Below are 13,186 nucleotides of genomic sequence, written 5' to 3'. Positions count from 1 at the left end.
GCACATCAGCGCCTGTGCCAGGGCCTTGGGGGTCAAGATCTGAGATTTAGAGAGTGGCAAGTCATGGTCCCAGACCTGGAGGAACTTCTGGTATTGAGTGTGGCCGTGGGAGCAACGTCAGCCTTTGCACATGGAGGTTTCTGGTGTGTTCCTGCAGTTGTGTCAGTGTGGCATTTTGCTTATTTCCTATTCTTGGGTCTACGTATTGGGATTGTAAGTCACCTGAGGGAACGTGTCAGGCCATCAAAAAGTATTTATCGGGTTATTATGCTTTGTCCATTATTTGTTCAGCAAATATATTATTCATTTATTATTCAACTATGTATCCAGTCCTAGAAATTGGAAGCTTGTGCACTGTTGGTTGGATTGTAAAATGGTGCAACCTCTGTGGAAAGCAGTTGTTCAAACATTAGAAATAGAACTACCATATGAGCTAGCAGTTCCACTTCTGGGTATATATCCAAAGGAATTGAAAACAGGATCTCAAAGAGATATTTGCACACCCATATTCATGGCAGCAGTATTCACAATAGCCAGGAGGCAGGAGGGACCCAAATGTCCGTTGATGGATGAATGGATGAACAAAGTGTAGTCTAAAACATAAAATGGAATATTATCCAGCCTTAAAAAGGAAGGAAAATATGACACATGCTACAACACGGCTGCACCTTGAGAACATTATGCTAAGTGAAAAAGCTAGTCACAAAAAGACAAATAACTGATTGTACTTATAGGAGGTAGCTAAAGTAGTCAAATTCATAGAAACAGGAAGTAGGATGGTGGTTGCCAGGGACTGGGGGAAGGGAGAAATGGGGAGTGGTCGTTTATGGGTATAGAGTTTCAGTTTTACGAGACAAAAAAGTTCCGGAGATCTGTTGCACAGCAACGTGAATATACTTAACATGACCGAAGTATACACAGAAATGGTCAAGATGGTACATTCTGTGTTATGTGTTTTTTTTTTTACCACAACTAAAAGTTTGTAAAAATATATGTATCCAGTCCTTTACAGCAGGCATATTCTAAGTACCGAGGTTTCACTGATGAACAAGCCAGACAAGGTCCCTCCCTTCATGGACCTCCACTGCAGTGGGCAGCTGCTACATGCCAGGCATTGCACAACAATCCTAAAAGGTAGCTGCTAACTCTCCCCGTCGTGCGGATGAGGAAGTGGAGGCTGAGAGGGGAGACAGCTTGGCCAGAGCCCCAGAATGAAATCCATATCCAGGGGTGGGAAGGCTGAGTGCCTGGAGCAGGAGGCCAGGCAGCTAGGGTTGCAGTAATCCAGACACACCGGGCAGGGCCTGGCTCAGCGTGCTGGCACAGGGGACCTGGAGCCCGGCGCAACAGGCCAGACTTCGTGACAGGTATCAGCGCTGTGCCTCGGATGTGGCAGAGGGGTCATGTGGCAGAGGGGTCAGCAAACATTTGTCCAATGAAAGCTCTTTCTTGGCTCTAGCTTAGAACTTGCCGCTCTGTGCACTCAGAAGTCCTTTTTCCTGTCTTTTCTGTCTGGTGTGGTCCCATCCCTCAAAATCTGAGGCTGCTACCGCCTCCCCCGTGAAGCCACTCTGTGTCCGATCCTCGGTATTGTTTCTATACTTTGTGCCAACGTCCATTTTTGCAGGTACCAGCAACTACGGATTCACCTTCTGCCTTAACGCTGGAGGAGGGTACCCAACTGTGGATTGGCACCTAATGGCATCTGTTGCACTGTTGTAGGAATGAACGAATGGCAAAATAGAAGATAAAGTCAAATATTTATTTCAGAGTTTTACAGTATAATGGGCATTCATTAGATTTTGTTACCTGTGGATTGACAAGTGAGGAATTCACTTCCTTTTCTTATTAGAAGTGCAAATATGCATGGATTCCAAGCCTGAATTTCTGAGTTACAAATGGAGGGGAGGCTGTGGGGTGTATCTTGCAGGGGCAGGTGCAAATTGATGGATTCTTTGGGTGGTCTGAAAGAGATTATGTAGGCTCCTCATTTCTCAAATTTAAAGCCTTCTCAGGACTATTCTGGGCTTTGCTAGATGAGATTTGAACATTTCTTAGATATACTTTATTTCCTTTGATTGTGGGATGCCTTTGATTGCAACCTGCTTTCTTGACATCATCGCAGCATTGGAGGAGAAACCAGAAGCTCTGCCACATTAAATTTCATTGATAGTAAGACAGCATGTTTCAGAAATGGTAAAATGTGAAAATATGGCTGTCACAGAATGGAAGGAGTAATGTGACTACAAAGAGTGTTGTCAAACTGGGTTGCTGATGCTAGTTGGACCTATTCCAGGGAGTTGGGAGTGAGCTTGAGGGGCGAGGCCGGTCTCGCCAGCTTGTTACAGGTCTTTTTTTAGTTCTAGCACCAGGGGAGAAATCCATACAGCAGAGACCTCTCTCCTGAGGCTGCTGCTGCTCTGAAAGGCTGGTGAATGAAAGAGTCTTTTGGAATCAGACAGATCTAGGTTCCACTTACTAGCTGTGAAAACTCTAGCAAGTTGCTCATCCTGTTCATCCTGAAACAGCCTCAGTTTCCTTCTCTGTAAAATGGAACAATAATAATACCTGTCTCCTTGAGTTGTTATGAGGATTAAAGTTATTGCTGTGTAGCATCTGATACACATAGGAGGCATGCAATATATGCTAACTGTATTATTTTTTTCAATTATTATTTAATCTTTCAGAGCTGTTGTCTCCTCTGTAAGATGGGGATCATAACAGCTGTGCTTCTCAGTCCTTGGGGCTGGGTGACGATTCAGTGCGACTGAAGGTGGCAAAGCACCTGGTGCCCACACAGGACCTGCGTGGTGCCTAGTGGGTGCTCAGCAATGGGGGCTTCCTGCAGAGGAGTGAACACCTTTCCCTGCAAAGCCCTTTCCATCCTGGTTCCCTTTTCCTTGGGCAGGGTGGAGGCTGGGACACTGAAGTGCTGCTTCTGGAAGGTGACTTCCGGGCCTTGGCTGTATCCTCCTTGACTGTTGCCAGGGCAGTGGCCAGTGGACAACAACATGATGACCAGCTGGATGAACCATGTCCACGGTGCTGGCCTTGCTTAGAGGCCGCCAAGTTAGAGCCCTGGGCTGCTGACGTCCTTTCTACTTGTGGGTTGTCATGGTAGTGGCAGCTGTTTACTATACATCTGTTCTGTGCCAGCACTTCTCACATCCTTGTCTGAGGGCCACGCCTGGGAGCATTAGTTCCCTGGCACTTCCACCTTGCCCCTTGGCGGCCGAAAGCAACTCTCAGGCAGAAAGTCTCAGGTGTTGCTTGCAGTAGGAAGCACTTGGCCTTAAATGGGCTTGTGAGCATCAAGGCAGTGTGTGGGCATCATCACTCATGTGGGCGCCATCATAGTCTACTGCCATCCCCACTTTCCAGAGGAAAACACAGGCTCATAGGGGGAAGTTCATTGCCCAAGGTCACACAGCATTAGGTGGGAGAGCCGGTGTTGGAATGTAAGTCTTCCTGCTCCAAAGGCTCTCCTCTTTGCAGTGCTTGGGAAATTCCCCCGGCAGGGGCTCCCTGCTACTCCCTTCTCCTACACGATGAGCACAGATGGCTCTGGCTCAGCTTGCTCACTGAGAGGAAACACACGATTGTTTGAAAGGACGTCGATTGCACTTTTAAAGCAGTTGGTAGCACAACAAACCCTCGGCGCCTGCAGATTTCACGTTCCACACTTGCCATTCTCCCCAGGGGTCCCTGGAGGAAATGTGTAATTTTGTGGTGGCACAGACTGAGCTGAGTCTGCTTCTGCTGGTGTGAGGCGTGGTCACGTGGCTGGTGAGTGAGCCTAGCCGGCCTCCCAGCACACAGCTCTCTGGGTTACCTGGTTGTTCTCTCCTCAGCTCACTGAGGCTGTTTCTCTGGCATTCACTTATTTGAAGAGTCACAAAATTCTCAGGATACAACTTCTGAAAATTTCGAGAATTAACTTTTCACCTGTAGTATGTAGGTTCCTGTGGTACCTAGCACTTGGCCTTTTTCTCATCACCTATGAGTTCATTTGAATAAGGTCTAATTCCCTTAAACACAGGCTCTAAGCAGAGACCATGTCTATTTTGCTAACCGTTATTATATCCTTGACATTTAGCTTAACAAATATTTTTTCAATAAGTGAATGGATGAATGGATGTGTTTCCCCAACAGATGATTCTCATGATGGGAAACTCTAGCCAGTGGGAAATAGCACGCAGTAGGCACTTACTAAATGCTTGTGAGGCAGGTCCTGTGACATTGTGTTCACACCCAGGTGAGGTCACATATGAGGGTTCATCCTGTCTGTTGTTTCTGCACCTGTGCCCCCGCCCCCACTAGACGGTGAGCTCGACCCACCCAACTTGGCCTCCTCACCATCTGGCCCAGTGTGCAGTATACCCATGGAATAGGATGTAGGCATGTGGTCACGGTCATCGTGAATTTGTGATCCAACAAGATGGTGGTTTGGATTGTGGGTCCTTCGCAGCGACCTCTTCTTTGGAGAGGAGAGACCCAAACCATCTTTGATTGTTATTTTAACCAGCGAGTGAGGCAGGGGGATGGGGCCCTGGCTGTCTAGTTGCATTGCATCAGCATTGTTAGGCAGAGCAGCTCAACCCTTCTTGGCTTTCTTGGGGTTGGCTTCTACAGGGTCTTGCTGCTTTCTTCTACACCTTGATTGGGGGATCCTGGGCAGGTAGAGTCAGTAGGGGCCGCCTATCCCAAACACTTGTGGGCTGGTGGGCAGGAGGAAGGGGGATTAGGAGAAACAACCAGAGTTACCTGGCCAAAGGCCACAGGTGTATAACTTGGGGCTCCTCGGGGCAGGTAGCGAGGCGGAACTTGTTGCTTGCTGGTGAATATAGCAACTGAGAGACCTAGTAATTTGTATGACATCCCCGTGACCAACTCAGACGGTCTCAGCATTCACTGTTCAAGAATCACCACCGGAGAGGAGGTTTGACTTACCTATTTGAAACAACCAGAAAATAATACAGAACGGGATGAATTCAGTCATATTCCCTACTCCCGTGCTTAGTGTGGTGAGTAAAGCCTTGAGCTTTGTAGTCAAGCCATTCCAAGTTTGAATCCTGAATCTGCCACCACCAACTAGCCATGTGACCAAATGTTATTTAACCTCAGTGAGCCTCTGTTTCCTTATCTCTAGAATTCAGACAGTCACAGTTCCTTGCAGGGTTATAGTGGGGACTGAATTAGATAATGAATGTGCCTAGGGTGGGTCTGGTACATAGTACTCAACAGGGGTTGCTATTGTTATTGTTGTGACTATTATTATTATTATTATTAGTGCTGTGAGAGTTCAGAAATGGATAGATTGTTGGCCTGGGAAAGTTGGAGAAAGCGTCTTGGAAGAGGCGGAATTTCAGGTGGGACTAGACAAGTTGGGCTTCTGATAGATAAGAGGAAGATTGGCATAAATATATATTCGAGCTATTTCCTTTAGGTCCCCGATTCGCTAAGGACAGCTTCCGCAGAACAGGAAAGAGTCGCATCAGTAAATAGGAAAAATGTTTGCTGTGATGTTATGGGAAAAAAGAAATTGTCCAAGCCGTAGCAGCTGCAGATGACTCAAGAGTTCGTAACATCCTCTCTAAAAGGATACGAATCCCAACATCTGTAAAGACACTTCTGTAAACAAAACTCAGCTCCTATTTGGGGATTGGCAGTAAAGAAGGGTTTATGTACCAAGTGATGATGTATGTCTCTCATTCCTGCGTGACACGCAGGAATTGCTGTCCTGACTCATGTACCGTAAGTCACAGAAAGAATTTCAATGGAAAAGCAGAAACATGGGTGGATTGAAAATGCAATGCTGAATGGTAATGAATTCTGGTTTGCTCTAGCAGGTAGTTGCTTTAAATCCTCCATCACCGGAGGCAGCGGGAAATCAGAAGTTGTAAAGAAGAGCACAGGAGTTGAGAGCACACGTTCACTCACTCCTCCGACATATATTTATTGAGCACTTATTTACAGATGCTGTGTGTTCCCTGCCCATATCTTTGAGCACACCCTGGAAGGCACTGCAGACGGTGCCTGTTCCCAGGGAGGGCTTCCTGCCTCTTTGTCTGAGGCTGTCCCCCAGCTGTGCTTGGCTAGTGAGGCACAGGAGTGGGAGCATAAATGCCCCAGCTTCCCTACCCCTGGGGGGCACAGTACTGAGGTGTGCTCTTCCCAGTCTCTCCGAGGGTCCCCTGTGGGATTGCGCCCCAGGTACCTCGGTGGTAATCTGAATGACCTTGGACATGTTCCGTAACCTCTGAGTTTCCATAACCTCTAATTGTAGGATTAAATGAGACGGTAACATCACTACCACCACTACTAGTCACCATTTATTCAGCAAGTACTGGGGACCCAGCATTTTACTCAGTGCTTTACCTACATTGTCTTACTAATTCTCACAGTGACTCTATGAGGCAGGTACTTCAATCATCTCAGTTTTAAAGAAGAGGGAACTGAAGTGTGAAAGACTAAATAACTCACCAAAGAGCCATAGATGCATTTGTTCTAAGGGCCAACTTTTTTTATTGAGGTCACATTGGTTTAGAACATTATATAAATTTCAGGTGTACATCCTTATATTTCGACTTCTGTATAGACTACATCGTGTTCACCACCCAAAGTCTAACTGCCATCTGTCACCTTACAGATGTGCCCTTTACCCCTGTTGCCCTCTGCCTCCTCCCTCCCTTCTGGAAACCACTAATCTGTTCTCTGTGTCTGTATGTTTGTTTGTTGTTGTTATTTTATCTTCCACATATGAGTGAAATCATATGGAGTTTGTCTTTCTCCATCTGACTTATTTCGCTTAGCATAATACCCTCAAGGTCCATCCGTGTTGTTGCAGATGGCAAGATTTCATCTTTCTTATGGCTGAATAGTATTCCATTGTGTATATATACTGTATCTTCTTTATCCATTCATTCGTCAATGGGCACTTAGGTTGTTTCCAAGTCTTGGCTATTGTGAATAATGCTGCAATGAACATAAGGGGGAGTATATCTTTTCAAATTAGTATTTTCATGTTCTTTGGATAAATACCCAGAAGTGGAATAGCTGGATCATATGGTAGTTCTATTTTTAATTTTTTGAGGAATCTCTACACTGTTTTCCACAGTGGCTGCACCAGTTTACATTCCCACCAGCAGTGTATGAGGGTTCCCTTTTCTCCACATCCTCTCCAACGCTTATTATTTCTTGTCTTGTTAATTATAGCCATTCTGATGGGTGTGAGGTGATATCTCCTTGTGGTTTTTATTTGCATTTCTCTAATAATTAATGATGTTGAACATCTTTTCATGTGTCTGTTGGTAAGGGCTAAACTTTAATAATAAGCCAAACTGTTAGAGTACAGGACCTAGCAAGAAAACTGTTATCATCATCATCATCATTAGCAAGTGCCCAGCATATAGTAGTTGCTCCATATTTGTTGAATTTAAAAAATAATGAATGAATGTAGTTCCTTGAGATCATGAACATTCTTTTGTTCTTGGCTCTGTCTTCAGGCAGCAAGAACAGTCCCTCGCACATGGTAGGTACAAAACAAATGTTTGTTTAGTGAATGCAAAATGGAATTTTTTTTTGTTACTAGTAGTTCCATGGTTCTAAGAAAATCATGTTAATTGAAATGCATTGTTTGTTTCACTCTTACAAAAATCAGTCCCAGGAAAGAAATAGGCTTAAAATCCTAGCAGTACTTATCTCTAGGTGTTGGGATAACATAAGACTTTAGTTTTATGCTTTAGTATTTTTTGTGGTGGACTTGGATTACTTTCATAACTGGAAAGAAATAATCTCAAAAAAAATCAGTCTCAAAGCACAAATAGGTCCCAAACCAGCAAGAGTGAGATAGTGACATGTACGTAGATGCTAACCTCATTTGAGTGGGTTCAGAGCCGAGGGAGCAGGATGTGAACTGCCTTTGGTGTCACACCTCACACAGCTCTTTCACACGCCATCTCTCTGGAGGTTCACACCAGTCTAGTGATGTGGGCCAGGCTGGGATTAATGGCCTCATTTTGAAAACAAGGGACCTGAGAGCCAGAGAGGCTGAGTGACCAGGACGAGGCTCTGCTCAGGGGCAGGGCTGGATTGGAACTCCGGGCGTTTGACTTGAAGCCCAGTGGCCTTTCCACTCTATCGCAGCAGCCTCTCTTGAAGACCCAATAAAGGAAGTGGGACAAGGGTGGAGGTGGGTTGGTGGAACAGGGCCTCATGCGACAGCTGTCTCTGAGCATCTGCAAGACCCTCTAATGAAGGGAAAGCATGGCTTGGAGGTTTTGAGTTAGACAACGTGGGTTGGAATCCCAGTTCTGCCACACACTGTCTTGGACACATTATATCAGTTCTCTGAGCCTTGATTTTCTCATCTGTAAAGCTGGCCAATATCTACCTTGCAGGGTTGCTGTGAGGGTCAAATTGGCACCAAGTAGGTGGGTATTCTTCAAGAGGTGGCTCTGCCAATTGTCATCATACCTGTGCTGCCTGTGTGCAAGGCTTTCATTTTTTCCAACCTGTGTTGATACTCATTGGTGTCCATAAATTAGTGTTCCCGTGTGTATTAGTCAGTTTTTGCCAAGTAACAAAACCCTCAGCGTTGCAGTGGCTTGCTTGAGCCATTTATTTAAATGCTCATGGGTCTGTGGGTCAGTTGTGGTTGGGCTGATCTAAGTTGTGCTTGGCTGGCTCAGCCTGGACTTCGGTTGGGCTCAGATCTGCTCTGTGTGTCTTCAGTCTGGGGCCCAGACTGAAAGGCAGCAGCTGACAGCGGCAAGGGAGCCGTACTCCTCTCGTGGCATGTCACGGGAATGCAAGAGGAATAGGCTTGGGACCAGCACACGGTCACTTCCATCCACATTCCATTGGCTAAACAAGACAGTGGTCCAGTCCGGAATCCAGTGGGGCAGGGAAATCACCACCACCCACTGTAGAGGGGAGTACTGCAGAGTCATGTGACAAAGGGCAGGGATGTATAATTCAAGTTCAGGTTGAGAGTGAAGAACTAGGAGCAGTGATCCAGTCTACACACTGTCTAAGCTTGTACACTTGGGTGAAGCTAGGAAAGAAAAGCAAGTTGCAGAGTGGGCTGGGAGAGGCATTGATTATTTGTGCAATCACAGGGCCTGACAGGTACTGAGTAAAGTTGCGATCAGGAAGTGAATGTTACAGGAAGATCATGGTCTGTGATTCTGAGGGAGCATAGGTTATTCTTTAGTATCACACTGTCTTGACTGCTGTAGCTTTGTTGTAGGTTTTGAAATCGGGAAATGTGAGTCCTCCAACATTGTCCTTCCTTTTCAAGATTGTTTCGGCTATGCTGAGCCCATCACGTTTCCATATGAACCTTAGGATAAGATTATCAATTCCCCCTCTAATTTAAAGGTGTGATTCAAGTTTCAGGGAGATTCAGTCAATCGCTATTGGCATCTAAGTTTGAAGGAAGTGGCTTGGTCATTTATCCAACAAATCTTTGTTAATATTGTGCTGGGCACTGTGTGGTTGGGCTGGGGAGACGCCAGGGAGAAAATCCAAACACAGTCTTTCTACTCATGTAGCTTATAATCGAATCAAATCAACAGATGTCAATCAAGCTTCACATTAGTGAATACATAATTAAAACTGAGATAAATTTTGTGATCTAATCTGGAGGAGCAGGAAAAGTTTCCCTGAGGAAGTAAGATTTAAGGAAGTACGGGAGTTAACTAGGCAAAGTGAGTGAGGGAGACTTCCAGGCAGAGGAAACAGCATGGGCAAAGGACCTGGGGCAGAAGGACCGTGGAGAGTTCCAGGATGCGAAAGAAGGTCATATGATTGCAGCAGTGAGCCCAAGTGGACAAGATGAGGCCAGAGAGGTGGGCAAGAGTCAGACCACATTAAGTGATTTGAGTTTTTATCCTAAAGAACTAAGAAACCATTGAAGAATGTTAAACTGGGTGTGGAGAGCTGGGGATGACACAGTCAGATTTGTGTTTTAAGAGTTTCATTCTGCATATCAGCCAGTTTAAAGTGTGGGCCTTATTTGGGTCTGGATTTTAAAAACAATTGTTAAAAAAACATTTGTAACATTTACGAGACTGTTAGAAATTTGGGCATTGGATATTTGGTGATTTCAAGGAATTATCATCTTTTTAGGTGTGGTAATGGTATTGCAGTTATATTTTTGTAAAAGACCTTATCTTAGAGATACATGCTGTACTATTTATGACTAAAAATAAGATGTCTGGAATTTGCTTTGAAATAATGATGTGGGGCGGGGAAGGATTAGGGTGTGGATGGGGTGGACTAATTATGAGTTGACAGTGATTGGGGCTGGGCAGTAGGTACATGGGGTTCATGATACTCTTTTTTGTGTGTTGGTATAAAATTCTGCATAATAAAACATGAAAAAAAAAGAAAAAGATTATTCTGGCTTCAGTGTAGGGGAGTGGATTTCAGAGGGAGAAATGGTGGTGAGGGGAGACCTCGTCAGATGCAGGTGCAGTGGCCCAGGTGAGAATGATGGAGGCTTGGTCCAGGGCTGTGTCAGTGGAGATGGAGAGAGAGAGACAGGTTGCGAGATCTTTAGGAAGTAAGGGAGACCCGACTTGGTGATGGATCAGATACGGGGGTGAGGGAGATGGTGGATCAAGTGTCCCTCGGTTTCTGGCCCCGGTTGGAGATGCCACTCTGAGCTAGGGATCACTGGAGAAGGACCAAGCAAGTCCCTGTTTTCACACTCCCATCTCTATTTCCCCTCCATTCTGCAAATATTGAAGCTGTTCCCTTATATAACACCTTTTAGCCCAAGCTTCCTGCGCTCTGTGCACTCAGCAGTTAATTAAGCTCTGGTATGCATGAATTAATTAAAATCCTCTCTCAGTTTCAGAGGGGCTGTCCTGAAATATGTATATTCGCATGCATCTACCTCCTTCCTGGGGCCGGTTCCCTTTGCTGGGGGCATACAGCAGCAGGTGTCTGTCTGTCTGTCTGTCTGTCGCACCTGTCAGCACACTTGAATTTCGTATTTGGGAGCGCAGGGCTAGAGAAGTTAATGGCTTGTAAATTGCTCTCCAACGTAGAGCTAGAAATAGACTGAAGAAGGCTTTCTGAGCGCTTGCACAGATTCGGTGATGGAGATAGCAGCCCCAAAGTGGATCGCTGACATGGTGGTTTCCTGGCTGTTTTCCTTCTCGTTCCTGGACAGCCACTCTGTGGGGTAAGAACATTCCTAACAAGGGTGCCGGCCTCCAAATGAAATCATGTGTTGGTATGAGACAGTGACTTCTGCCCGGTCCCGCTGGATGACACTTGTCACCTTTTTTCCCGCCCCGCCCCCCCTCCAGGTAATTTTCTGATGTGACGGCTGAGACATGAGATCTTCAGCCTCCAGGCTCTCCAGTTTTTCGTCGAGAGATTCGCTATGGAATCGGTGAGTGGTCTTAGCCCATCCTGTCCAGACAGCCCAGCCTGGGAAAGGTGGAGGGATTCTCTTTGGGGGTTGAAATGCAAAATCTGGTCAGACTCAAGCACTAGAATCTGACGGAGACCCCATGGGTGTGAATGTAAGTGACGTTCAGATCTCTGGCGTTTGTAGAGCTGTAGACTTTTCAAAGTGTTTTCTATCACGTGACCTGTCTCCTTCATGCAGAAGGAGAGGTGGCGGGGTGGTGGTGCTAGAACAAAGTCAGAACAGCAGCACCAACAACGCCACCAACAGCCGATTGGCTCCTTAGAAACATTACTTCATTCAGCCCACCCAGCAATCCCGCCAGGTAGGAATTACCACACTCATTTTACGGATAAAGAACTTGCCCAACTGGATTTGAGGTCAGTTTTTCCTGATTCCGGGTCTCCTGCTTTTTCCTCTGTGTCATGTTGCCTCTCGGTAGAGGTATGATTTGCCCCATTTTGTAGCTGGGAATACTGAGCCCTGGCAGAGGGGCACATGTTGGGGTCTGACGTCACGGGTGGAGGTTTGTGTTAGAGGATGATAAAAAATTAGACCGGACAGGAAGAGCCATGAACTACGCAGAGAAAACTCATGGAGTCCAAGAGTCTTCATGTTGCCAGGATGACTTGACACAGGGTCAACCCGCTGTAGCTGGTGTTTTCCAGAAGTCAGCTCAGTGGTGGAAAGAGTGTGGGTGCTGGACGGGGGTGGTTGAATCCTGGCTCTGCACCGACTTTCTGTGTAACCTCAGGCAAGTTACTAACCTCTGTTTCTTCTATTTTCTTATCTACGAAAGAGGGGTGATAATATTTATGTTTCAGATTTTTTCTGCAGACTGGAAGAAAGGTATACAATAAAGTGTCTTGTGTAAAGTAGGCACATAGAACGTTGGAATTATTCCAATTTTTAGGATGAAAGTAATTTTTAAGGTTCTGAACGGTGGGAGAGGCGAGAGGCTGGAGGCAGGGAGGCCAACCTGAGAGGCTTTGATGTGACCCAGACATGAGGTCATTGGGCACTATTCCCACCTTCCAGGATAAGTGAGACTTTGCCTGCTTATTTTCATAGTTTGACCATTACAGGGTTACCCGAAGTCATGTTTTATTTTGTTCTGTTTTTTAAATCAAGAGTCCAACACAAAAGTGACATTTGTTTTGTAAGTGTCTTTTTATGTGTTATTAATTATAACTGCAATAACAGTGCATTATATAGGATTAGGTTTTGCTATGAATGATGTAAAATCTAAAAGAACATTGGCTTAAAGAAGATAGAAGTATATTTCTCTCTTATCCAAAAGTTCAAACACAGGTAGTGCAGGGCTGCTACAGCAATCTATGAGAGACCCAGGCTCTTCCTGTCTTGTTTCTCTGCCATATGGGCCTCTATTGCCAAGGTCACCTTATGGTCCATTCTGGCTGCTCCTGCTCCAGCCATCACATCTACCAACAAGAAGAAGGAAAGAGAAGAAAAGCAGGCCCCCTCCCTTTAAGGATGCTTCCTGGAAGTTGTACTTGCTGCTTCTGCTTGTATTCTATTGGCCAGAATTTAGTTCTTTGGCTACGCTTAACTGCAAAGAAGGCTGGGAAATGTGATCTTTATTCTGCAAGATCAGTGCTTTCAAAATTGAGAGTTGTTATTGTAGAAAAAGAAGAGAACAGACGTTGGAGGACAAATCTTTCTTTGCCGTGCAAATAGTTATTGAAAGATTGGTGCTAAGAGGATAGGCTCTGTAGCCTGACTGCTGGTGTTTGAATCCTG

General features: G+C 45.6%; 1 protein-coding gene across 3 annotated transcripts in view; it reads left to right on the top strand.

Moving 5' to 3' along the window:
* Positions 1 to 13,186, top strand: part of ASAP1 (ArfGAP with SH3 domain, ankyrin repeat and PH domain 1) — a 355,431-nt gene that overhangs the window by 27,125 nt on the left and 315,120 nt on the right. For 2 of the 3 annotated variants that reach the window (XM_058564945.1, XM_058564942.1), the window contains exon 2: positions 11,322 to 11,407. In XM_058564945.1, coding sequence (XP_058420928.1) covers positions 11,349 to 11,407 — 59 coding nt within the window. In that variant the 5' untranslated portion in view covers positions 11,322 to 11,348. Of the gene's footprint in view, positions 1 to 11,321; positions 11,408 to 13,186 lie in introns of those variants that run through there. The other variant, XM_058564946.1, reaches the window with a different exon arrangement.

Source organism: Diceros bicornis, chromosome 21 (assembly GCF_020826845.1).
Source record: "Diceros bicornis minor isolate mBicDic1 chromosome 21, mDicBic1.mat.cur, whole genome shotgun sequence".
NCBI lineage: Eukaryota > Metazoa > Chordata > Mammalia > Perissodactyla > Rhinocerotidae > Diceros > Diceros bicornis.
The sequence above is the reverse complement of the archived record's forward strand: the minus strand, read 5'-3'. Positions and strand labels throughout refer to the sequence as shown.